Source organism: Agelaius tricolor, unplaced genomic scaffold (genome assembly GCF_023055355.1).
Source record: "Agelaius tricolor isolate 1412-34295 unplaced genomic scaffold, bAgeTri1.0.p SCAF_4, whole genome shotgun sequence".
In the NCBI taxonomy this organism is placed as follows: Eukaryota; Metazoa; Chordata; class Aves; order Passeriformes; family Icteridae; genus Agelaius; species Agelaius tricolor.
In genome coordinates, this window is record NW_027269264.1 from 49,184,070 (window position 1) to 49,210,928 (window position 26,859).

General features: G+C 42.4%; 1 protein-coding gene across 5 annotated transcripts in view; it reads right to left on the reverse strand.

Annotated features, from left to right (window-relative positions):
- The window catches only part of UNC13B (unc-13 homolog B), a 207,986-nt gene that overhangs the window by 168,194 nt on the left and 12,933 nt on the right, over positions 1–26,859 (reverse strand). For all 5 annotated transcript variants that reach the window (XM_071425664.1, XM_071425663.1, XM_071425665.1 and 2 more), the window contains exons 2-5: positions 13,341–13,370; positions 9,990–10,089; positions 6,039–6,156; positions 4,953–5,076 (exon numbers count right to left, since the gene is read on the reverse strand). In XM_071425664.1, the coding sequence (XP_071281765.1) occupies positions 4,953–5,076; positions 6,039–6,156; positions 9,990–10,089; positions 13,341–13,370 (372 nt within the window). The remainder of the gene's footprint in view (positions 1–4,952; positions 5,077–6,038; positions 6,157–9,989; positions 10,090–13,340; positions 13,371–26,859) is intronic.

Genomic DNA, 26,859 nt, shown 5'->3' on the forward strand with positions numbered 1-26,859 from the left:
ACCACAGTGGAAATTACTGCACTACCTTAACTTCTGCTTAAAAGATAAAAAGATGAACTAGTCCAGAGAGAGGCCACCTGAGGCCTCAGCCATCTCAGGACTCCATTGACATCATGCTTGATGAACACAAGGAGTAGGGCCTTATGTCAGTGAAAAAAAATTGCTGAAAAACAACAGAGAGGAGACAGACAGGTAGAGTCAGTATCTTTTGGTGCTTATTAATCTGAAAGCCACACAGAAACACTGCAAGCTTTACTATCCTTGCTCTTACTGCCATCCTCAGCTGGAAGCTGAACCCCATCTTCTCTGAGCTCCTGAATCTGCAGGGCCTGAATCTGCAGGGTCCATAAGCAGGCACAGACATGGCAATGGCTGGTGTGGGGGCTGAGCAACTCCCACAGCATCTCTTAGGACTGAAGGCTCCAAGTTGAGCTGATGTGAGATTCCTCGGCACAGGAGCAGGGGTGTGGGTGGAGGTCCCAGGTGGGTCTGCTCAGGGCAAGTGCATGCCCTAACACCTGGAATGGGCACACAGCAGTACAGTGACTTGTCAGAGTGAGAAAGGAAAAAAGAGGAGAATTTGGTGCATCCATACAGACCACTCAGTTAAACACCTCAGAAAGCAAAATATGGCAGCATTCCTGCTTAGAGATCTCTAGCTTGGCAACAACCAGGCACTTCAGCCCTAAAGCTTTTCATCTCCTCAGGTTTTCTGGTCCTTGCTCTGAACCTTGCACATCACCTTGTTCCTTCTGAGCTTTCCCAAGGTAGCAAGTTCTGGGCTGGGGCAAAACCTAGCTTGGCAGGAGTGAGAACAAGTGCTGAAAGCAGAAATTATACCCTCTCTCCTCCTATTTTCCTGCAAGTGTTCACCTGGCTTCCTCTCTTCCAAGCCCAAATTTCTTCCCTTTTCCAGTGTATAAGTTCTCACTGAAATGACTTGGCTGAGCTGAGTTTTTTCTTCCTGTTCAGTTCCCAAGACACTAAAATAACAAAGCACATTTATCTACCTCATGGTTAGATGCAGATCAGCATGCTCCCACCCTGGGAGTGTTGAGAACACTAAAAGCATCTTCACTCCAATTATGAACTAGAAACTGCTTGGCACAGAACCAAACTGTTATAGTTTGGGAGCCAAAAGCATTTTTGAGTACTGCATCATGTGAGGGATTTGCACAGTCACTGCACTTCTAAAAAGGGGGGGACAGAGTAAATTGCTATCAAGCAGAACAATTTTACACTTGGAAAGCAGCATCCTGAAAAATCTGTGCCAATGCATACTCACCGCATCAAAACAATAATAGCAAGATTGTCTTCTGCCTACCAGAAAATTTTCTAAATCAACCAAGGATAGCAGTATCCCTCCACTGTCTCTCTTGTTCCAAAGAGGAAACAGATATTATCAGAGGAGAAAGTGGCTCCAGCCTGTCTCAGCTAACAACCACTTCTTTCCATGAAGAGGGCAGTTTATTGCCATTTTTAATAGACTACCAAGCACAAACCTTCTCACTCTACAGGTTAATATAATGCTCACATTTCCAATCCTCACTATTTGTTACATTTTTGTAGCAGAGGATTTGCAGCCCTTCTGTTTCCATGAGACTGCACATCAAAGAACATGGGGCTGGCAGAGAGCATTGTATGACAGGCTGGTCCCCAGGACTGCAGTCCATCACACAGAGATATGAAACACAGCAGGGCCCACAGAGCTGCCCTCCCCTGCACAGCACGTGCTGGTGTCACACTAACTGACCACAAGGCAACAGCTGCATCTGGAACATGCCATGGCACACACAGGGGACACATGAGGGCCACCATCAGTGCTCTCTGTCCCATTACAAATCTGGCCATTGACAAAGTCTAACTCCTGCATGACCTCAAAAAAGCTTATTTTCTATCACCAGAAGCAGAGACTAAACTCCCACCAGCCTTTGCTAGGAGATGACTGCTTCCCAACTCCATTCCTGGTAAATACTTGAAAACAACATTATATGAAAGAAAAAAAATTTAAAATCTCTAAGCTGTCTTCATCACATACTACCACTATCAGCATCAGCATGTTTTGCATTTATTTTAGCTTTAGCAGCTCCCATCTCCAGAGTACCAGCAGAAGAGATATCAGGAAAAAGAATCTTGAATGTATCAAGATTCAAGGCAGAAGCAGAAACAGCAAACTAATCTGGGATAAATATAGTGCAAACAACAAACCAGTTTCTAAATCTCTTTGCATACACCACCATATTTTACATCAAGGACTTCAGCTTTTCTAGTTTTCAAATTAATTTATTCTTTTTTACAAACCCTTAAAAACCTCTCAAGCTCCGCCTAAATACAATGAAATATTTTAAATACATTGAATAACCTGGGGTACTGCATCTGTGTGCATCTAAATGAGACAGCAGCCAGAAATTATAGAAAAAGCACAGCCAAACAGCCAAACAGGAGAACACACAGGTTTTTTAAAGCTGCTATCCCAGGCAGCAGTGTTTTACCCAACTTGAAAAGCAGCACAAGCTGTACATGAGCCCACACATCACTCTGGTTCTCATGCATCTACAATAGCCCAGAGATCTTCACCTGGGAAACAAAACACAACACACAATGTTCTTAAGTGTCACTCCAAACCTGTTAGTAAAATCTTGCCTCTATGGCCCAGCTGGTGACTTAAGAACTTCCACAGCACATCAGTGATCCATTTACTTCCCTGTGTAGGGATAAAGCAGCAGCTCCCAACTCATATGACAAAAAATCTTAACATGCAGGGCACTAAGAATCCATGTTACTGCCATCCAGCAAAGGGAAACTGACCTGCAAATCCATTGGGAGAGATGCAGAGGCAGTGCTGTGAGCTTCATGCACCCCTCCAAGGGAAAGGAGACAGAGCCTAATCCATGGTGCAGAGTCCTCCTCTGTCCCAAAGGTGATGGGAGGAGACACTTAGTCATGGTGTGAGGGGAAGCACCACTGGAGCAGGGTTGATGCCACTTTCTAGAGGAGTATGACACACCCTTAGTGCCTCCTGCTTTTCAACCTGCTTCTGACCTTGCCATGGCACATCAGACTGAAAATGGAGATCAAAGCAAAAACTGCAGCACTCTTCTAGGGAAGAGCAGCCTTTGAAGAGCTAATTCATGCATCCATATTTTCCTGGACATTATGAGACCCTGAACAGGCAGATAACTTTTCACACTCTAGAACAAAAACTGTTCAACACAACAGTGCAGAGTCCCTGTTATTTCAGTATTTGGCATGGTAAGCAAAGACATAAGTAATGCAAAAACACATTATTACCTGAAATACTTTGATTTTTAAAATTCAGATGTTCTAACATATCTACATGGAGTCTGTTTTCTTATGCTTGAAAAAAATACTTCAAAATGCAATGCAGTCCATAATATAAATGGCAGAAGAAAGCAAATTCTCTTTTGGGCGCTCTCAGTACAAAGGGAGACACCAGAACCTCATATTCTGTTAAAGCAAAAGAGTGACAGTTTAAAAGCAGGTGTGGCAGAATTAATTCAGATGAGAAGGCAGTGGCTACGAGCCTTGCCTTCAGCTATGTGTACTTGTTCTGTCCGTCCAAGAAGCCTCAACACTTGTAGCAAATAACCAAGATTTTTGGTGAGGTAAAACAGGCTTGTTCCTCTTCTTGCATTAAAAGTAACTTCAGCAATAAACCTCGCACAAACAGCAGCAGTGGAACACCAGGATATTTCCCTGGGGAAGAGGGATGGCTCCTGACCAGCATCAGACAGCTGTCAGGACAGCTGAGGTGTCAGGTACCTCTTCCCCTTTGCACACTGAACTGTATTTAAAGAGCAGTGCCATTGTTCCTACAGAACACTGTGCTCTCCCAGAAGTACAACCATCCAGGGGACTTGTGCACACTCACAACAGAGCATTCACAGCACAAAACTCAATTTGGATTGACTCTTCACCTGCAGGGCCAAGCCTGCATCATCCCCTGGCACCAGGAAGCAGAGTATGAGACCCACAGATGTCCTAAGTTCTTCCCACAACAATCCTGACAGGTGCTGACCAAATGCCAGTGCCTGCACAAATGCTCTACCCCTGCTTAGAGCAGGATACAAATTGCTCACACTGACTTGGGCATTGCAGCAAAAAGGATGCAACAGGCAGAGGGAGAGGGATGAGCCTTGCAATGACAGAACACTTTGAAACACTTCAATGCCCAGTGCATGAAAAAAAAAAATAGCACAAACCCCAAAAACATCATCTCAGTTCTTGATCCCAAGCATCAGCCAAGAGCTGGAAAGAGAAGTTATACAAGCCTAGGATGCATTCTGGCTAAGGCCTTACTTTTGGGGTTTATTTGGTTTGGGGGCTGTTTTTGTTTGCTTAAGTAAAATAAAATTTTAAAATTACACACAACTTTACTTGAGATCAGTTTGTTCCAATTAGCTGCTTTTGCGTATTTTGCATTTTTCAACCATAAATAATTGCCAGAAAGGCAGTTCTTACCACATTAAGTTATTTATATACTCTGCTAATGATAATGTTCAGGAGCACTAAGCATTAATGTTTCACTAACTGAACTGCACATGTCTAAGAGGGCTATGTGCACTCACCACAGAATAGCTCTAACAACACACTTGACCTCCTCTAGAGCCAAATCTGTCTAGATTCAAAGAAGCAAATGCTCTTGCTCAGGAAGAAAATGTGTGACTACACAATCCTGAAACACTATTAGAAGAAAAAACTGCTGCTAGTCTAAATATTCCAGCAACCAGGGACTTTCAAATAGTTCATACTTATTCAGATCTTGTTAGAAAGAAGCCAAACAAAAAATTAATACCAGCCACATGACCTCCACTGAACTATACTGACTGAACTGAGAATGAACACAAAACACAACTTAATTATAAAGCTTCAGTTGTTCTCACTTTCTCTCCACTGCCAGCATCCTCGGTAAGTTACAGAAATGCACTCACCAAAAGGTAATTCAAATCTTGTGTCCAGCAAAATTTTATGAGGAGTTGGGTTTTTGGTTCCACAGATTTCATCATGTTTCATTACAACTTCTGCCTCCAGCGTAGACCACTCCCCAGGACCTTCCTGTGAATCAAAGGCCTTAAGTGAACAAACATTCAAGTCTGCACCAACTTTATGCACCAACTTTATGCACCAACCCTCACACATTTGCTAATACAGTCCAAAAAGAGCTCAACAGCATTTTCAACCCTATTTTAACATCAAATTACATCCATTCAGCATGCACTGGCTTTTTCTTCCAAACTGAATTTCTTCCAAATCTCAGAGGCACCTACCAGAGCAAGCAGCAAAGAGAAGTGCTGCCTTCTCAGTGGAACTGCAAAGGCAGACCCTCAAAGGCAGGACTGAGGAGCATCTGGACAGCGAGTGGGATTGAGCACCAGCCAGACCTCATGCCCACACTGCAGAGCATCCCCACTCTTTTCCTTTTATGGAAAATACAATCTATCTCTCCCTGCTCAAATCCAATAATCTTCTAAGTAAATACTCTAAAATTTAAGTTAAAAATGCTTAGCTGCAACAACTGCCAAACTCAGTAGTTAGGACAGTTATAGACATTGACACATCCAACTTCCCATTTTTGTCCACATATATTAGCATAAGGTTCACCTAACACTACAACCAGAAGCCCTAAGAAGATACTGCATATGTGCTCTGGGCCTACCTTGTCAGCTGGACAAAACAGAGGTCTTTAGCACTAAGTCATAGGAATCTGACCATCAAACTAAGCAGTCAGTTCTTAAGACTTCAGACACTTAGGTCTGTGTTCCTTAACAGATCAGGCCCTAGTTCTTGAGTCCACACAAGTGAAATGAAACCAAAGAGCCCTATGTGAGGGCTCTCAGTTGTGATCTCACTACAAAATCAAAACTAATGTGATGAGACAGCCCTCTCTGCTCACTCAGCCTTCCTGACTTTGCAAGCGGAAGTTTTGCTGAGGAGCTCAGTCTGGGCTGCGCCAGGCCAGATTTGTAATGCATTAATTATCAACACTGGAGCAAATACAGGTTCTCTGTCAGCTTAACCTCATCAGATTGGTGAATGGCCTTCAGAGCAATCCACACGGTCCCAACCAGGGTGTCCCATATCAGTCCTTTGTTCCATACTTCCACAATTAGGCCCAGGTCCAGTCGACTGATCTCACTGCAAGAAAAGTAAAGGCAGCACAGATGAGAAAAAAGCAGAATACAATCTAATTTTGTTTCATGTTCTGCATTACCACCATGATTATACCAGTGAACTATTTCCACAGAGCCGTGTCAAGTTACAGAGAGCTCCTGGAAGTGTGTGGTTGAGGCAGGTTATACTCACAGGGAACACCAGTTTCTAGTAACTCAAAGTTTAATACTAATTACACAAAGAGTGCAAACTAAAACTCTGACCTATGTCATGCATGAACTGCCAGTAGGGAACTCATCACTGCAGCTATGTACACAGGAGAAGGAAGTGTTCCTTGGACCAAAACCTAGAGGTGAGCTGTTCTTTGTCATGAGGCACCCCATTTCTAACAAAGTGAGTGTCTCCCTTAGCAGCACAGCAACACAGGTGTACTCTGGCAGGTGCAAACATGCCAATACTTAACCTGTGAGTGGAGGTACTCCTAGCTAAAAGTAACAGTCCCATATCCAGCACAGCTGCATCAGCAGCACTACCTATTTCTCAGGGCTGTGTGTCACCACTTCTGCTCCAGCACCAGCTACTTCCACACAGCCACTGAGTGACAGGTTCTTGGAAATACTGAAAGTTTTCACAAACAACTTTCCTTTCATTAACAAAAGGATGCATCTCAAATTTGCTTCTTCTCAATGTTTTATAGCTTTTATGCCTCGCTTCTGCATACTGGCTTGTAACATGCCTACTTCAGAACAGCCTAACACATACATGACAGACACTGGTAAAAACAACAAAGTAGAGAATAATCCTGAGCTGTCTGTTGACATCACAGCTGTCTCACATTTATCATGAAGAAAGGCTATAACCCATAATTTTTAGAGCTCAGGGCTTCCCTTTATTGCAACTGTTAATCTCCAAAAGTAGGCATCTTGGACATTCAGTGCTGCTACTCTCTGCCCAAACACACTTATGTTACAGCTATCAAGGAAATTTAAAGCATGTTACTGTGTTACTTCTATAGACTGCCGTCACGGCAAAATAAGAAAGAGCTGCTGCAAATCCAAGCATCCACTTGAACTTTGTCTCCTTCTTACAGCTGAAAGAGAACATCATATCTTTAAGGTTCAAGACAAACCCTACAGTTACAGTAAAGCATATAAATGTCTATTTTAAATCCAAGTGCATCTGTTCTTGTTTGAGACACAGGAATTGAAGTTAGAAGTGTCCAGTGCTTGAGTGGCTCAGTCTGCAACAGTTCAAAATCAAGCTGTTGCACAGCCTTCTAAGAGTTTACCGCTAGCATCTTGTAATTGAGTCTCCATCTCTGTTCTGACAGGGTTACTCAGTATGGCAAACAGCTGTACCAGCAGTGCTCTGCCCTCATCCTGCTTGACATTCATCAGATTGCAGGCTGATGATGACTGGCTGACTACTGGCTGGAACAGTGTCAGTCCAGAAAGGGAAGGGAAGGAAGTAATACTCTATTCTCAGTCACAGTGTAAAACCATGTACTTTGCTTCAACATACACTGTCAGAGCAGGACACTGGTCATGATACACCCAAAGGGCTCCTCTACAGATCTCCAAAGGACAGGTCACCAGGTAAGAAAAATAAATGAAAAGAATTTCTGTACAGTGACTTTGATTGCCTTTGCGTCTCCCTTTCTCCATCTTCTGGTTAGATGCAGAACAGCTTGTAAGAACAAAAGCTGAGACTGAAATTTGGTGTCCATCCCTTTCCACACACACATAGGATTTATATAAAGGCATTTCTCACAACTTCAACGGCAATTTAATCACCGTGTTCTAAGCATCAGTGGGCACTTTCACTCGAGGTGTTTCCTGAAAATATGCAGTAAATACACAGTTGTTTTAAAGCTCCTTCAAAATTCGAAGATGTCCCCAGGGAATACACTGAAGTGCTTAACTGGTCTGATACATAGCCAAATCTCAAACAACCCCTGAGACCCAAATTCTGCAGTGCTTTGTCTAACAAGGAGTTTGGCAGCAAAACCAACAAACACAGACAGGAAGCATTTTTTTTGCTTATGGTCTGTTCTTCTACTATGCCTCGTGAAAAAGGTAAACACAGCACAGACAGTAAAAACAGCCTTCCCTTAGGGAAAAACTGCTGTGCTCAAAATCCTTTTACAACTCCAGAAAGAAAAAGAGCAGCTAGAGAACAGCAGTATTGGAATACCAGCACTGTTTCCCCTAGGACAACTTAATGTACAGGATCATGCAAAACACATTCATTCCCACATGTCATATTTCTGTTATAAGAAGACACCAGAACTACTGTAGAGTTGCCTGGCTAAAGCAGGGACAATAATGGCAAGGTAGTTCAGCTAATATTCTGCTTCCATATTCCCTAGCAACTAATTATAGAGCGTCTCAGTGACTTTACAGCATGCTAGCTCAGCTCTCAGCTGATACCAGAGCGCAGTTCCAGGAGCTGCTTGAGGGGAAGGAGGAGAAGCAACCACAGGAGCCTTCAACCAACACATTCAAGTGCTTTCTTAAATCACCACTGAGAAGCCTCCTTTGTAGCTGGCTGGGTTTAAAGCTAGCTCCTGCCCACAGGATGAGCACAAATTACAGGCAGAAAGAGTTAGTAGTTTGAGTATGGGCATGTGACTTGAATGGTAGGTTCAACTCCTTGTCCCAGTCTTACCCAGTCCTGAAATGCTTTACATCAGTGACAGCCAAGGCCTCTGTCTGACCAGGAGCTGCAGAACTGAGCAGATGCCGGTGCTCAGGAGTGTGTACATTTCACCAGATGACAAAGGACAGGCTCCAGACTCTCTGTGCAGGAGCACACACCTCTTGAGCTGCTCCAAAAGCAGATTACTACCAAACAAGGGAGGTGGGAGCACAGCTATGATGAAAATACTGTACTGACCCAGGTGGCCTCCTTAACCTGAGGCAACAACCTCCCACTTTCAGCTGAGGAGAAACAAACTGCTGCTGGATTAGGAAACATATTCAAAAAATTCCATGGGCGGATGCCTCTTACTGCAGATACTATGTAAATACCTCAAACATATTGAGAAACAGTAGCACTAGCTTTGACCCCACAAGATGAATACTACATCATTTCCCGCCCCCCCCCCCCCGCCCCCACCTTTAGTAAATTTAGTTCAATTTGCCTTACAAAGCTATAGAAACAGAAGCAGATGCAGTATAATCAATAAATCATTCATTCACCAGAAAAAAACCCCCACCATTCTAAAAGACACTGGGAAATCCTTGACTATATGTCACGTCTGTGAGAACCAAGGCAAATCAGAAGTGCCAACTGCACCAGAAGCCCCAGGAAAGCTGGAAAGAACTGGTTCTGCTGCTCACAGAGCAGTTCCCAACTGAGGTAACCAGGATCACCTCGTAGAGGCCCTGAGTGCACTAACAACAGCCTTTAATTGCCCTGATCAGCCTCTCCAGCCCTCTTCCCATGCCCAGGAGCTCCATTTAAGCTCAGCTATGGGCTTGGCTTAGTCCTTGGCTAAGCTGTGTTGTAGGTGTGTGTGTGTCTCAGCTTACAGGCACAGCTGTGCACATACTGGCCAAGGACAACATCAATCCAGACCCAACCCACACAGTAATTTCCCAGTTCAACCTCAGACTCAGCCTCTCACTAAAACCTGACTGGCAATTCCATGGCACCAGCCGAGACAATCTCCCAACACAGCCCAATGTATACAACAGGAAAGAAAATTATTTAGGTTGTCACCAGGCTTGTGCGTTTTACCTACCCAAACATTCCAGTTCCTACACACACTAGCAGCTCTGTATGAACACCAGGGCCACAGAAGGACTCAAACACGAGCATCTCCATAGCACCATGCTGTGCACCACCATACTTACAACATAAAATCCTGTTCCCAGCAGGGCTGGTCACCTCGCACGGCCACCGTTGTGCTCTTCACATTTTGCACTTTCAAGGTCACATACGTATTGAATTTATCTGGGGAATGAGACACAAAATGTTACCTCCATCATCATACTCTTTCATCACACCACCTGCAACACTGCAATGTTTGCAGCTCATACAGTGCATCCAGGGAGGCCTCAGATGAAAAGCCCATATGGGAAGATATCACTGGGTTTTAGATGCCAAATGTTCAAGATGTTTTCCACATGCATCAAATTTTCAATTACAGCCTTTTTAGAAATTCAAGCACAAATGAACAAAAAACCCCAAGTATTCACTTGCAGTAAGACAGGGACAAAGAGTGTAAAATCCTAAAGATCACAGACACTTAGTATGATGCTGCTCCTGAAATGCAGACAAAAGGAAGAAGAGACAGTCCAAAGGCACAGGACCCATCACATATACCAAACTGTGAAAAACAAACTTGCAAAACATACAAGCAAGAGATTGGGATGGTCATATCATCTCTTCCCTCCTGACCCAACTGCTCTCCTAGTCCCAGTTCAGTTTTCCACCCAGGAGTCTAAAAGAACTTTATAGACCAGTCAGGGGCAGAAGAAAAATACAGATTTATTGTAAGTGTGCTGAAACAGACCTGACCGAGGAAAACCACATCACACTCACATCTAGACAAGACAGTCTCTGTTTAGATGTTTTGCTTTTAATTTTAAATCTGAAGGAAAACTCTGGAAGAACTTTTTTCCTAATTTCTGCTCTTTTCTAATAAAACTAAAAGCAGCAAAGCACAGACACATTCAAAGTTTGAATATCAGCATGCAAGAAGGAACAAACTCCCTTTTAAGGGGAGTCATCACCTCAGGCCTATCTATCAGTTTCAAACAGCCTGCAACAAGACATGCTAAATACCCAGAAAACACTGTACATATTTTAATACTTCAATGTTCTGCTTCATCTATTCACTGTGTTTGATCTCAAGCCAATTTTGTCAATACTGTCAAAATTTCACATAGAAAACAAAGGTGTAACAACCAAGGTAGCTTTACAAAAGGGAGATCATAGCTGACAAACCTGATGACCTTCTAGGGCTATGGCACTGTTGGATGGTGCTGAGTAACTGACACTGTCTGCCTGGACTTGAGCAAAGCACAACATCCTTGTCTTTAATTCAGAGAGCCATGGATTTGATGGATGGAGCACTCTGTGGATAAAGAACTGGCTGGCTGGCCACACCCAAAGACTTGTGGTCTTTGATTCATCGTCTACTTGGCTACCAGTGACAAGTGGTGTCCCTCAGGGGTCAGAACTGGGGCTGACACTGTTCATAATCTTTGTCAGTGACAGAACAGTGGGATCAGGGACACCCTCAGCAAGTTCACTGATGACACCAAGCTGCATGGTGCAATCATGCTCTGGAGGGAAGGGATGCCATTCAGAGGGACCTGGACAGGCTGGAGAGGTGGGACTGTGCAAACCTCATGAAGCTGGCTGATGAGTAACTCAGCATAAGCCAGCAGTGTGTGCTCACAGCCCAGAAAGCCAAATGTATCCTGGGATGCAACCAAAGGAGTGTGAGCACCAGGTCAAGGAAGACAATTCATCCCCTCTACTCTTGTGACATCCCCCCTGGATTACTGCATACAGTTTTGGCATCTCCATCATAAGAAGGACATGCAAGTGTTGGAGCAAGTGCAGAGGAGGAAACAAAGTTGGTAAGAAGAGTGGAGCACCTCCTCTATGAAGACAGGCTCAGGAAATCAGGGCTGTCCAGACTGGCACAGAGAAGATTGTGTAGAGATCTCACAGCAATCTTCCAATATCTGAAGGGGCCTACAGGGAATCCAGAAAGTGACTCTTCATCAGGGACCAGAGTGATAGGACAGGGCATAAAAGGTACAAACTGAAAGAGGGGAAATTTAGTCAGATATTAGCAAGAAATTCTTTACTGTCAAGGTGTTGAGACACTGGCTCAGGTTGCCCAAGGAAGCTGTGGATGCCCAATCCTGATAGTGTTTGAGGCCAGGCAGGATAAGCCACTGGTCTAGTGGAAGGTGTCCCTGCCCATGGCATAGAAATAGATGATTCTTTAGGTCCCTTCCAAATCCTTAACATTCTATGACTGAATAGTTGTGTCATTTTTAAGCATCATTGCTGTGGGTTACTATAGTACACCTCAGCATCTAGCTTCCAATGAAGGAAGAAACAGAAATTATATGATTCAGAAGCTCAGGAAGGAGTCAGAGTCACTGAATTGCGATTCCTACATATCCAGTTATTCATTACTACATTATCCCTCCCTGCCTATTTTACTCCTGCATCCTCCTGGGACGCTGAGCTTGTCAGTGAAACTACACACCTTGGCTGAGTTAAACCTAGTCTAGAGGACAAATGTTTTGCATTTGTGAGCAGGTCTCTTGATCAGGGAAAAGATAAAGTAGACACTGTCTCCCTTCCAGTCTGGGCACTCAGTTTTCCTTCCCTGGAAATTAAAGGCTGGTGCACAGACAGACCTTGATCTGCCATGGAATATGGATGAATCCTGAAAAGTTTTCTGCCATATTCTGAGGATGGCTATATCCAAAGAATTAAGCTGAACAATTAAGTTATGAATACAGGTGGACAACTGTTTCAGATCTAAACACCTGAATAGGTGTTATGCCAGAAGTTTTTATTCATAGGAATTTTATAAAAGTGCTTATTCTTTTGTAAACTGTACATCAAATTTCAATTGATAAATCTATTTGCTTGCTAAGGGATTCCTTGCTGGCTTCTGAACCACAGTGAAAAGAAATTGTCCAGATTCTGGGCAATTCTGGGTGTGACTAGCTGTTGCAGACACAAAACCAGCAGATGGGATTTTAATTCCAAGCACAGCCATTTCTGACTGCCACATTCAGATTCACTTCTGCAGTTCCATCCAGCAAACCCAGTCAGGACTGAGAAGGCACTAAATCCACAGACACACACACACCAGTTCTACTTAGTGGACATTTTCAGACCCTGTTTTGAAGAGGGAAAGAGGCAGGATGAGATGAAAGGGCCAGGTGGGTGGGGAAGGGTGACCGTTAAAGAGCACATTTCCTCATTCATCACCTGCTCAGGCCAGGTTGAGCAGATAGAGGTTTCTTACCACTGTGACACCAGGTCACAGCCTCAAGTTTTCTACTAACTCAAGCTGCCTGGATTTTCAAGGTAGATTAGGTCACTTCTAAGGAGAACATGAAGGAGCTGAGATGAGGTGGAGGAAAACTGGAGGGAGCAGCACAAACAGCAGGCAGAGAGCCAGGGTCCCCATTGCTGCAAACAAGCAGAAGAGCAGGACTTACCTGGTGGTCCATGGAGTTTAGCTTTTTTTACTGTAAAGAGAAAAAAGGAAAAGAACAAAATAAGAGATTGTCAGTGATTTTGTCCTGCTACGATTTCCTTTGAGTTAAAGCATCCCAGTGCATTATATTAACTAGACAACACCCCCTGCACAGTCCTGGTAGCTGGAAATTCACACTCAGTTAAACAGATCTGGAGACAAAAACTCCGTTGTACCCCATGGCAGCTCTCTAAAGTGAGGCATTTAAAAAAACAATCCCAGGCTTAATGTTTGGAAAGCAATGTGATATGTCTAATGCAAAGCAATCTCAACATCACCCCTTTGCAACCAGAAGTTACTGCTGCTTAGCAAGATGTCATTTCATACTGCATCGCTTACAAAGTTACTTACAAACACTCTAGAAGAAATAAACAATTCTTTATAAACAAGGAAATTCTCCAAACACTGTATAGCAGAGCACAAATTGAAAATAATCAAGCCTGAATAGCAGCTCTGTAAGTAGCTCTATACTATGACATAGTCAATTGAATTAAATAAGCCAAACAAACAGCAGTGTAAACTCAAATGTCATTTTTACAAGCTCTACTCTGCTAATTTAATTCCAGGACAGTATTTATATATAAAAGTAGAATTGTTAAAACATAAAACAGTATTGGCTCTTATCTCACCAGATGGAGAAGGTCCATGTCTATCTAGGGGAGATTTTGTTTACATTTCCTTTTTGCAAGCTCATATCCTCACTAGAGCTATAAGTGCAAGCACTAAGAAAAGACACCCCTAGGCTCCAGCTAGCTGTCCCAGAGGAAAACTAACCCCAAGAAGAAAACACACTTAACAAGCTAGGAAGCAAGATATACCACAGAACAAAAATATTTAAAAGCTGATGCAGTAGAATTTCCTCCAGAAAACAGAGCTACCAATACTGATTAGAGGCTCACAGTGTGCAATTTTCAATAATAAAGTTCTAGAAAGAAACATTAATTTATATTTTTTACTGCCCTGACACCACTACACTCAGAGCTGCAGCAGAGTGTGGTAACAGTCTATTGAGATTGCTATTTGAGAAATTCTCCTTTGCGAGTGTTTACAGTCCAGGCAGAAGCCTGCATGAAGGAACTTTAGGAATTGTTACTGTTAAAAGGGCTGGAGCTTTCACCTAGACTGACAAGGCCACAAGCCCTTAGGTCCAAAATAAATGGGTTCATTTTCTTCCAGATTCAGGGCCTGAAGCACTCCTGATGCTGAATTTAATGGTGCAAGCAAAACATACAATAGTGTGGGTCAGTGTTCTTGACTGAAGATACAAATGCCTTTAAATCTCCAAATAAGTCTGTTTAAACACTAAGAAATATGCAGGACAATCTATCCACTTTCTAGGTTCCTTTGCATACCACACAAAAGCAGACATTTAATGAAATACTGCCCTGGAGTGGGCAGGCACCAGCTAATCTCTGAACCTCCCCGCTCCCCTCCTTTGGAAGAGGCAGGAGACAAAGAAACGAGCGCATGTGCCTGGGGAAAAAAGGCAAAACCAGGCAGTGGACACACAGGAAGGTTCTGCTGGCCTCTCCCTGTTTGTGACAAGCTCCACTACTGTTAGGAGGGAAGCAGAGGCAACCCCAGTGTAGAAATTTGGTATTATTTGCTAAAAAAGAAGCTGGAGAGGGTCATGGCTCCTAAACAGAGAGAAGAGACACAGCCTCTGCAGCAGCAATATGCAAACTAAGAGACAGATGCCATTTGCACATTGTGGCCACAGCCCTTAAATATTCAGAGGTTCCTTTGATGAAAAGCAGCAAACCCTGCACTGCCTCAGCAGCTGAGAGGGGTTGCCTGTTTAGGGCTTCAGCAAGAGCTGTTCCACGGATATCCCAGGGAAGCAGCCAGACTAAACAAAGATCACAAGCCTGCTACAGACCCACATGTCAAAACCTGAATCCTTAGTAACACCTAGGAATGAGCACCATCCCTTCTAGACAAAGTGCATGTAATGAATTACACTTTTAGCTGCAAAAATAGAACTTATAACTAAGAGCTGAATCACAAACCTGGGAGTCTCATCTCATCAGTAATTCTTTTGCTCTATCTGAAGCCTGCACAGCATATCCAAAGATAAAGTATATCCAAAAAAGTTCCCATGAAAAATTACTTGGGTGTGTTTTTATTTTATTAGCCCTATGGGAAAGCACTTCCTAGGGGTGTGCAGAAAGCTTTGCAAGATTGCAGCTCCCAGAGCATCTCCCAGGACTGGCTGGGAGACTGCAGGATTCCCCATATAAGAGTTTGAATTTCTGGGAGTTTGGAGCTGGAATGGGCTGCTAGGCATTGCTAAGGCCCAGCCTGTTTGTCAGCCCAGGGAACTTGCAGGTCAGATGCATTGCACCGAACACCATGCCATGAACAATGTCAGCTTTCCAAAGGAACTCTACTAAGAAAACTGTTGTACCCACACCCACTCCTTCTCTCTGGTTAGAGCTTCTCTATGCCAAGCTCTCGGGAAGGACTCAAAGTTGAGTCCTGAAACTCTACATTAATTACTGATGCATTAGTACTCAGCGTAACAACAAAGGCTGAAAAGTCAGTGCTACGTGATGCAGCATTAAAGTACTTTGAAATCAAGCCATGTGTAACAGTACATTTTTATAATATAAAATATCATTTTTATAATATAAAACTTGTACCACAAAATGAAATTATTCTCTAGAGAACCCAGCAACACCGAGTTTTACAGGTACATTTGCTCCTGCACTGCCACAAAGCAAAAACCTAAACATAAAGTAAGTTAATGGTCAAGAGTCAGGTATTTCCTGACTCGCTCCCAGTAATCCCACAGTACTCCCACTCTCAGGTGAAGGAGCATTTCTAAACCAGCTGGAGATGTCAAATTCTGTTCAGTTTCAAATGGCTTCTCTCAGCAAACTGGGGTTTGCACGAAGTGCATCACATTCAGACACAAACATTAAACTGTCGCAATCCTATGGCACTGCACAGGATGATCAGGACACCAGGGGGGGAATGAAAATGATAGAAAATTAGAAAGGAAGGCAGGACCTAGTGCTTTGCACTGCCATGTGCAAGCACTTCATGAAAGAGATGCACAGAGAGGCACCTGCTCTTTCTGCACACCAAGATTCATTTAATCTCCAAAAAAGACTTGAGCATATCAGAGATACAGCTATTCCATGGAGTTACTAGAAAGCAGACAAAACTTGATGTAAACATTAAATTCATCCAGAGATTTTTTCCTCCCTCTAAGCATCTCTCACCATTTTGGTGCTACTCTAATAGACATAAAATAGAAATCAACTTGAAGTCTTGCCAGCAACTTACAAAAAAAAACCTACCATAAAAAAATAAAATAAAATAAAATGAAATAAAATAAAATAAAATAAAATAAAATAAAATAAAATAAAGTATTTAAAGAAGCCATAGAAAGATTCCAGATGCTCTACAGTCATCACTTACAAAGGACTGGAGGGTCAGACAAACTCCTAAAGGCTAGGAAAGGAAAACACATGCCAGAAATTTCAAAAAAAACATCCAGAATCACTGTGGGAGGACAAAAAAACAATAGCAGAGCATACATCAGAGTATTCTTAAACTCAGTTCAAAGGAGAAAGCCTTGTTATCCACATATTTTTCAGTCTGTCTGAATGGGGGCTTTTTTCTGAGCAGGTGCTACATACACCAGTGAGATAATTAAAATTAGGCATGCCAAATTACTGCAAGGCTCAGAAAACACTCTACTCATACCTCCTAAGCAGGCACACGGTCATATTCAGTTAAAGGGAACCCAAGTGTTCTGAACACCTGCACATCCCAGATCACCTTTAACACTTGCTTGCAAAGGAGAGGAATGCAACACAGGGAGTGCCTGAGCAGATGGCCAAAAGATTACATTCTAACTAAATCCAGCACATGACTTACCACCCGGTCACTCCCCACACTAGAACAAAACCTACATCCCTTCACAGGGGACAATAAAGTGCCATGGAGGGGCTGTGGGAGAAATTAGAAGAATGGAAGGGCGCAGTTTTAATTACCACTTTTAAAAAGCAATGCAATGCTGAAAGCAGAGCATTCAAAATGCATTTTCCTGATCAGCTACTTGATAAATAGCTTCCTCCTCTCTGTGAAACACAAATGCAGCATTAATGTGTTTTTGAGAGCACTCTAACTTCCACAGTAACTTTCCCCAGCTGAACAGCAGAATCGATACATATTTCCATTTCACTCTGCTCCTTCCACCTTTTCCAGGTGCTCAGACTTCAGCGTTCAGTGACACGCAGCACTAGGTGCAAAGGTTGCTTAAACAACATAAATAAGAGACCACAGCAACACTACCCAAGACTAAGTCAACACACCAAATTCACACCCATGCGCCCTCCAGCAGGCATGCAGAAGGGAGGGAAATTCTTCTGTGAGGGATGGAATGGTTAGGCAGCTCCAGCCCTTAACTTTCTGTAACTCAGCCTTTGGAAACAATTTTGCTGCCTAAACTCTGCACCAACAGCTATACCCCATAACAGAGCCAGAAAATCAACACCTCCTACTCACTTCTTGGAAGTTACCGATAAAATCCACGACAGGCTGGCAACTGGCTCAAGACTGGCACCTTTAACAAGGACTTCTCTGCCTCTGGAGATTCCCACCCTGACACACAAGCCCCTTTCACAGAATGGGTCAGGTTGGAAGGGAACACAGTGGGTCATCTGGTCCAACCTCCCTGCTCAGCCAGGGTCATCCCAGAGCACACAGCACAGGATTGTGTCCAGAGGGTTCTAGAATACCTCCAAGGAGGGAGACTCCACCACCTCTTTCCCTGTCCTGGAGATCAAAACATGCACAGCCTTTGCACACTCTCATCTTCCACCTGAGGGTGAGGAAACCTTTTCTTTTCCACTACTCAAACCCAAAAGGTGTTCCAGCCTGAGGAAGCAAAGGCCATCAAGTGACCTCACCTGTGATTTTAACTCAGTCACTGTTTTGTTTCACACTATCCCTATTAAAGCCCAGCAGCATCATTTATACCATTAACTGCAAGTGCCATAGCAGAACAGCAGTACTGACTGTGCCATGAAACTCTTCTCCTCCCTTCCTAATTCCTAAGAAAGGAAAAGCAGGATAAAACAACAGTTTGGTGGGTTTCCAAGTGTGCTACAAAGATTCAATGTGACAAAGCCACCTTGATATTCCCAGCCTGAGACAGGTGTAAAAAGAAAGGCTCCACTGCATTCTCATACATTTAGAGTTAAATTATGTTCAGAAGGAAGAGATTTCCCTGAACTAGCTCAAAGGAAGCATAATTGCACAGGAGGCCCCAGGGAGCCACCAGCACTCAGAAGCACCTCAACAGCTTCTGCTGTAACTGCAGAGCCCAGAGCAGTCTCCAACTTCTCCCAGCAGAGCCCTGCAGAGCTGGACTGGTTAGTGCAGAAAGGCTCCTGCAGCCTCAGGGGCCACTGAGAGACACAGGACCTAAGTCACATTCATTACTTCATACTTTGTTTTTCTGCCAGGCAGAACAAACCACTGGTTTACATATAAACATTGTTCCACTCAAAAAGGGAAGAGAGTACTTTATGCCCCAGTATTCTCTTTGAGAATGACATGATGGAAACACAGTGGGTACGTTCATGGACGAACAGTCCTAAAAGCTGAGACTGAATTCACAGTACACTGGGGATAACATTCTGTTATTGCTTAATGTGAAAGGCAGGCTGGACTGATCTGAGAACTACTCTGCTGCCAGAAGGAAAAGCCACTGTGAAATGCCACTCTGCTTGGTAACTGGCAGAGAGCAGGAAGACAGCATAGATTTTCAACAGTGCCCAAAGAACTGAGGTTGCTTCTAAGGACAGTATTTTTCTGACTTAGTACTTGAAACAGTCCTTCAAATTTCCATTACCTCTTTGATTGAGACAACTGTGGGGGAACCCAGATAGTCAAGTTTACCTCAACTGAACCGAGGGATCAATCTGCTTTAATAAGTAGTCCAGAATAAATGGAAAAGATGTGATATGAGTTCATTAATTTTTAATAGTTCATAGAAAAAAAAAAAAAAAGCCCAACATACCACAAAGCACTCACATATTGCATTTTTCAATCATGTAGCAAAGAGCTTTCTTCAATTTGACCATTCTGAATGCCCACAGGACAGATTGACTTGCCCTTCCCAAGACCTTGGGAACCATGTCAAACAAAGGGAAGGATATATTTCCTTCAGCAACCAGCCATTATTCACATTACTCAAGGATTCTTCTTAGGAAGGGGGTGGGCAAAAGAGAGTTTTTAATCTGTAGTCTGTGATAGCAAATTGATCTACCCAAGAGATTTCTGTATTGCCAGATGTCTTGAAAATGAATTAGAATCCTTCCTAATTCACATGAATTAGCATCTTCCTGCTCAGATGATCTGCAAATTCATTACCCTGTCCAGAGGCACACAAAGCTACTAGGTTTATTTGATTTATGATACAATTTCCAACAAACAGCTTTCCACCAGCCACTCCACCCTTCCTGCCCACTGGACAGTGACTGATAGCAGCTGGAACATGCGACTGCTTGCAGGGTTTTCCAAATCTCTGTGCTAAGGGGACACACACTCACTATTCCCATTCAAGGTTCAGCACCATTTCATAGAGCATTTCCAGGAAAGCACTACATAATGTACAAACATCTCATACTGCCAAACCTCACTAGATGCTTCCCTGTTCCTCTGTAAATTCTCTGGTCAGTTAAGATCCAGGCCTTGCATGCACACAAGTCACAACCTGCAGGAAGAGAGCACCCCTTGCTCCTCTCCATAGTCCATACACTCCACAACTTGGGGCTCACAGCTGAGTCCCAAGGGGATATTGCTGCATGTTTCTGGTTACTAAACTTGGCTCAAACACTTGTGTCTTGCTAGAATTTTCACTTGTATAGGATGAACTTTCATGAGCAAAGTATTAAAACCTAAGCAGAAAATGCTTAGTATTTTTATGTAAAAGCTATATATTATAGTCTTGTCTAAATCTCTGTTACTGCCACAGCCCATGAACATCAGAGTAACAGCACACTAACTGGACAACTGGACTATTCCCCAGTATTTCATGCACATGAACTTAGGAAAGCTTGCAGGACAATATGATGGCAAATCTACACAAACCTGAGCAAGCCCACAGTTAATACACTGTGCTGATCCAGTTATAAAATGAAAGGTACATACAACTATTTTGCTCAACCGTCTGATCCCTTCAGTGAAGCAAGGAATTTCATACCTCCTGCACATATTGTCACTTTTCAACTCAGCTTTTGAATAAAACTTTGTAAATGTGTACAGCACAGCTCGGCTTGCACCATAGCTTCATAGCATTCCATTTCTTCCATCCCCACCAAAATTACTATATAATGTGAACAGAACAAATTTAAAAACTGTGTAGGAAACCCTCTCTGTCATTTGCACATATTCCCCACATTCTCACAGTATACCTGGAGGAGCAGATAAACTCTGCAAATCTTTTGTCAAGAGCTGTTCAGCTGTGGGGGTTATTTTATAATAAAAGTCAGTCCTCATCAGCAAAAGAAGCCTTCTTTTAAAAGGTTCTACTTCTCTAAAAGGTATTTCATGCAACAGAAGGGGTGACAGTTTACTTTCTATTCTGGTTTAATATACTAGGCAGTTAATGCAAGTAGACTTCTAAACACTTGCAATGACAAAATAGATTTAGACAGTTAAGAGACACATCTGGGTCTTGTTTACAGGTTAATCTGTTACCAGATCTGATTTGACATACTGACTTAACATCGCACAGGTTTTCAACTTCCTGAACTGAAGGGTTTCATACATATTCTTGTTTGTTGCATACCTCAAGAACTCACCTGCCTGAAATACTCCTCAAACTATTTCACCAACACAAATTCACAGGTGAAGAAAATACTACTGAAATTAAAAAAAAAAATGCTGCAGGAGATATGGGGATTGCAGTTGTGAACAGTTTTGGACAGAAAAATGAAACATATCTCAAACAAACAATTTTACTAGGGAAATACAGAACAGGAAAAGTGGAACTTAAACTATGTATGCAACTTGTAGAAGGCAACTATGACAGAGGACTAAATGCAAAAGGAAAACTGAAGAGGTCTGCAATTGATTCCTTCCTTGACACAGACATCAGACTGCTCTCCCAAATTCTTACACCAACATTTCTCAGGAAAGTAGTATCAGGATGCAAGGTCAGACTGTTGTTTGTTGGTTTGAAAACAATATTTGAAGTAGAGCAACTAGGACAGGGTTCACAGAGAGGAAGGGAGGGAGGAGATTCATAAACTAACAGGTCCCAAAACCCAGAAGTACCCTCATCTCTGAACTTTCAAGTAAATATGTAGATTTTACTAAAAAGCTAGCACAGAACACAATCTACACTGCCAAAAGATTACAATACATCATGACCATTCAGCACTACACAAGAAATCCAGCATTTTAAAACATGCAGATAATTTTATCCAAAAAAGCCTCAGGAGATCATAACAATAAAATGCTTAAAACATTGATAAGCTATTTGGTAAACCACAGCTCAAATCTTTATTACATTAAACATTAGCACTTAGTGGAACTTCTGCTTTGCAGTAGAAGCTGCAAGAAGTTTACTTACAGCTGATCCCAGAAAAAGCTTCCTGAAAGGCAGTAGGAAGCATTCAATTGATTTCAGATAAAGAGCAGCTGAAATAAGCAGGACATTATTGTTTTTTCTGTCCAGGAGGGGGGAAAAAAAAAGTGCATTCATGAACCATACAGCCAAGAAAGCTAGAATCAGATGCTGGAAGCAGTAAAAAAACTGGGAACATGCAGGTCTTGAACTTTACAACCTCCTGAAACAGATCTGCACTGCCAGTGAATCCAGAGTGTCAACAGCCCATTAAATATTTTCCAGTTTTTTCATTAAATACACTTGGAACCAGAAAAAGTGCAGAAGCTTCTATGTCCAGGCAGCTTGTGTGGTGAAATGCTGAGCAGGAGAGAGCCGAGGTGGCAGTTGAGGAGTGGAATTCCCAACACCAGCATACTCTTCCAGAAATTCCCATTACTGCAGATGGTCTTCCAAGCTCTGAGTGTATCTATCTCCCTTTCTCCTGCTTGCATGGACCCTCAGTTCAGCTGGCAGGCAAGTAGTCTCAGGACACTTCTCTGGCCAGCACAAAACAGACAAATCCCCTGAATTCAAGTCATCTTTCAGGTAATTACAACAATGATCAAGAATCATAAGTCATATTCTATCTGCTTTGGGACCTGCTGAAATGACAGCCTCCCAGTGCCCAGACGAAAATCTTTCCTCTACACAATGCATCTCATTATTGTCCTTAAAGGCTGTGCACAAAATGTTGGCTCCAGCTCTCAAGAACCCCACAGCCAGTGCTGGAATACAAGGTGCCTCCAGCCTGCACACTGCTCTGCAGAGAGCCCTCTACCTCGTTACTCACCTTTTCGACTTATCTAGCAACAATCATGATCTCAGTGCAAACTGACAAGTCAATTCTAGCAAGGCAAGAGTCAGCATCCTCAGATGCTTATTCAGAATTGTGCTTTGCTCCTTCATAACCTTCCCACAGACACGTTAAAATGTACCTGAAATTCCACTTTGCTCCTAGCTGTCACCTCAACAGCCACTTGCCTGAGCCAAAGACCCGAGCTCTGAGACACAGTGGACCATTCAAACTACCTTCAGATGGTTTTCTTCACTGAGAAAAGACTCTGAAGTGTCAGTCCTATTTCTCCACAAAGTACCACAACCAAGTAACACAAGAATATTCATAAGCAAGGTGCCACAAAGACCCTTTTTGCTGTCTCACAGATGTTTGTCTTCTGGTTACTGCGTCTCCCCTACCACCCCCATGACAACGTCAGTCAGATTTGTAATTCATTGCCCCCAAAACATTGGTTGCTGCAATAAGTCTGACAGTCTCACTGCTCAAATTAGATGCTAGAGCTCCCAAAAACCACGTTGATATCAATGACATCTTGCAGTTGGGTCCCAAACCAGATGTCTTCTGCCCTGCAGACCAAGGGGCTCCTTCTACAGCTTCAGCAGGAGTTTGTACCAAGAGAAACTACACCATGAGAGAGAGGGCTGCAAAACAACACCATTAGCCTGTATTTCATCCATACAAACATCTAGACAATTCCCAGAAAAGAGCATGACATGATGATACAGCAATACCTACTCTACAAATTAATATGCCCCTAGGCTTAGGACCCGGGTGACATTTTTGAAAGTAGTTTCATACAGTCTGTTCTACCACCAAACCTCCTCTATCACCTACATAATCAATGATTAAGGGTGTCAGCAATTACAAGAGAATTCCACTTTGGTATTTCCTCAAAAGCAAGAGGGAATACATGCTTCAGACACCTTTTCATAGTTAAGCCTTTTTGCTATACATATTTGTTGTCACTTGACAGCAGAATCAAATGTTTTAAAGTAGACAACACAAGCAAACCCATATTGCTCTGTGTCAAGAAGAAAGGAACTATCAAAGATGCAAGATGCTTTGCTACCTGTTTGACACAGCAAAGTCTGGCTTTTTTAAAACTGAAGAGCTTCTTCCCTAACCACAATACACAAAAGAAAATCCTTCAAACTTTGTGGGGCTCTAAGCAGAGAGTTAAGTACCTTATTACTACCACCACCAGTCCTCAAGGGCAAACACATACACCTCAGCTGACTGAGTAATCCCTCCTGGTTTTGGCGTGACCTAGCACAGGCAGGTGATTGGTCTGGATCAGTTATACTTTTCTTGAGAAGTGGGAAAACAAACACAAACTGAAGTTTTGCTGTTATATGCTTACAAGACTCTGCTTTTGTCCAAAGTTTCCTCCCCAAGGGGCTGGAGAAGCAGAGCGTGGTGGTGGAGAAATGGATTTGATACTATTTGTGTAACAGAACACCTTGCAAACAAAAAGGAAACTGAGGACTTAGCCAACTTCCCTGATTCCAGAGCTAAATCCACCTATATACATTTACCCTACAAACATTTACATCAGTTGCTAAAAAACACAGCTAGGAGAAATCCTGGCAACATCTATTTCTTCCTTTTTGAGTTGACCAACACAGACACACTTCTGAAGATCCACTGAAGTTTCTGCTCAGCAGCTGCTTTGAACTGAGCAGTGAGGACAGGAACAAAATCTCTTATTCAAATCACAGAGATTATAAAAGGTTAATCCTCCTGACGCTGGCAACACAGACAGCTCTGTCAGGCGACCTGGTTCCCCAACCAAGAGGTGAACTAAGCAGTAATCCAAGCTGTCACGCCTCTCCAATATTCTCCTGCAGCCTTAATATTATTAGTCAAAAAACAGCTTGGGTGGAGTGTACTAGAGCGAGTTATTGTGTCTGACTCTCCCAGAAGACGCATTCTGTTAGACTGTGCTTTGGTACTTTGCCTTAAGGGGTTCCCTAGAGGTTACTGATTTCTCCTGAAATTTAGCTGGTTTATGATGAGAAAACACAGCATCCTACTCTAGAATCTGTGCTTTATCATGAAAAAAAAAAAACATGAATTAAATCTTACAGAATTTTTAAATGTATAAGATACATACTACTGGACAGAGTAGTAAAGGAGGCTTCCAATTTTCAGTGGCATAATATGCCCTTCTTTCAAATTCTGCAAGGTTCAGAAATATATTATTTTAAGTTAGTGGCAGAAATATATTATTTTAAGTTACTGGAAATGCCTTAATTGATTAAGGGAACAAAACCCACACTACTAAATTTTACACAAAACAGACTGCAACTCACATATGCCTCCAGCTGCCAAAGACTAAGGAAATATGCATAATGAAAACCATATCCTTGCAGCAGAAGGCAGGAAAAGAGATAGACTGATAATGTATCAAGTCTGCTAGGAGCCAGTCTGAGCGGGTAAACCGACTTTGATGACAAAGCAACAACTCAACTAGTTTACAATAAAAGAGTCAGTGGGGGGAAAAAAAACCAAAGCACAAATAAAAAATATTTTAAAACTCCAAACGTAACAAAAACCCCTTAATAGTAATTCAGAAACCGGATGAATGGAGAAATTGGTTTCTTCAGGTTTGAGGGGCATGGGTAGGTGTATTTATTTTGAAAAAAGAAACACCTCTCCGCAGAATCATTTCTTCCAAGACACAGAGCACATGCAGCTTCTGCTCAGATATTGTACACAGAGGTAAAGGCCACTTAAATTACTAGATTCTTGCCAGAGTTACTAGGTAAAATCACACAGCCTGGTCACAGCCAAGGTAACAGCTGCTAGAAGACACTAGTACTGGGGTACCAAAGAGGAAAGAGCAGAAATGACAGAACAAACCCACTTGTGTGCTTGTCCTTTGGCGTGTGCTTTTCGCCTGTCAACAAAAGTCACCTGAACAGTCTCCCCAGTGACTCAGGCTTCTACACTCCCTGTTCAGACTTAGTGTAAACAAGATGCACCCTGGAAAAAGAGTTGCTGACTAACCACACCAGTAGTGATTGCCACCTAATCACAGCCTTGGTCTATTTTCTGGTAGTTTCGATTTAAGTTACAGCATTGCAAGCACTCAGCCAACTGGAACACAGCTACTTGTGAAGCAGGACTGAGCACAAGCTTGTCCTGAAAGGCACCGAGATTAAAAAATGGTGCTAACAAATATCACTGTTCAACTTCACTGGTATAGCATATTCACCAAAAGAGAAACTCAAAAATAAAGCAACAGAACATTTGTGGTGGATTCCGTAAATTCTTATATATATATTTTAAGTAAAAACATCCCACCATGCAAGAGTAAATGATAAGCTTCCAGGAAAAACAGCACCTGTGTTTTCCACACTGAATAATGAAGGAAGATTGGTCTAGCATGAAAAATATTTTTAAGTAAAATATTAACAAAATCTTATTGTTATATTACTTAATATTTACCTGTTTGGTTTCACAAACCAGAGAAAATATTAGTATATAGGAGACAGAAATAACTTTGACTGCAACAACTAAGAAAGAGTAGAAGAACTTGTTAGAGTATGAGTTATGGTGTAAATGAATGAGATTCCAGGCAGGAACAGGAAACCTAATAAAAAAAACACTGTCGGCAAACTATACCTCTGGCAGTCTGATTTTAATCTTCACATTCACAAACTGCTCGGACAATACTGGTTCCTGGAGGACACCCACAAATTGCAGAAATAGGACAGTCAGATGGATTGCCATCTAGAAGAGCTGCACCTCACAAACACATTAGCATTCACCTGCCCATACTTTTCAAAATACTGTTTCAAAACAGCATGTATACAAAGAACTGAATCATAAGAAGGTCTTACTGTTGACAAGGAGTGTGTTCAAGACTGTTCTCCTGAAAGTCATGCTGCTTGCTTGCATTTGGACCTCCATAAACAATAAGGTGAAAATATACCAAGTTAAATAAGAATCAAAACCATTAACCAAAATAACCAGCCTTAGGTAACAATTGAGTATAAGCAGGTTCCTTCACATGTAGGTTCTTTTCCTTATTATTAACATTTATAAATA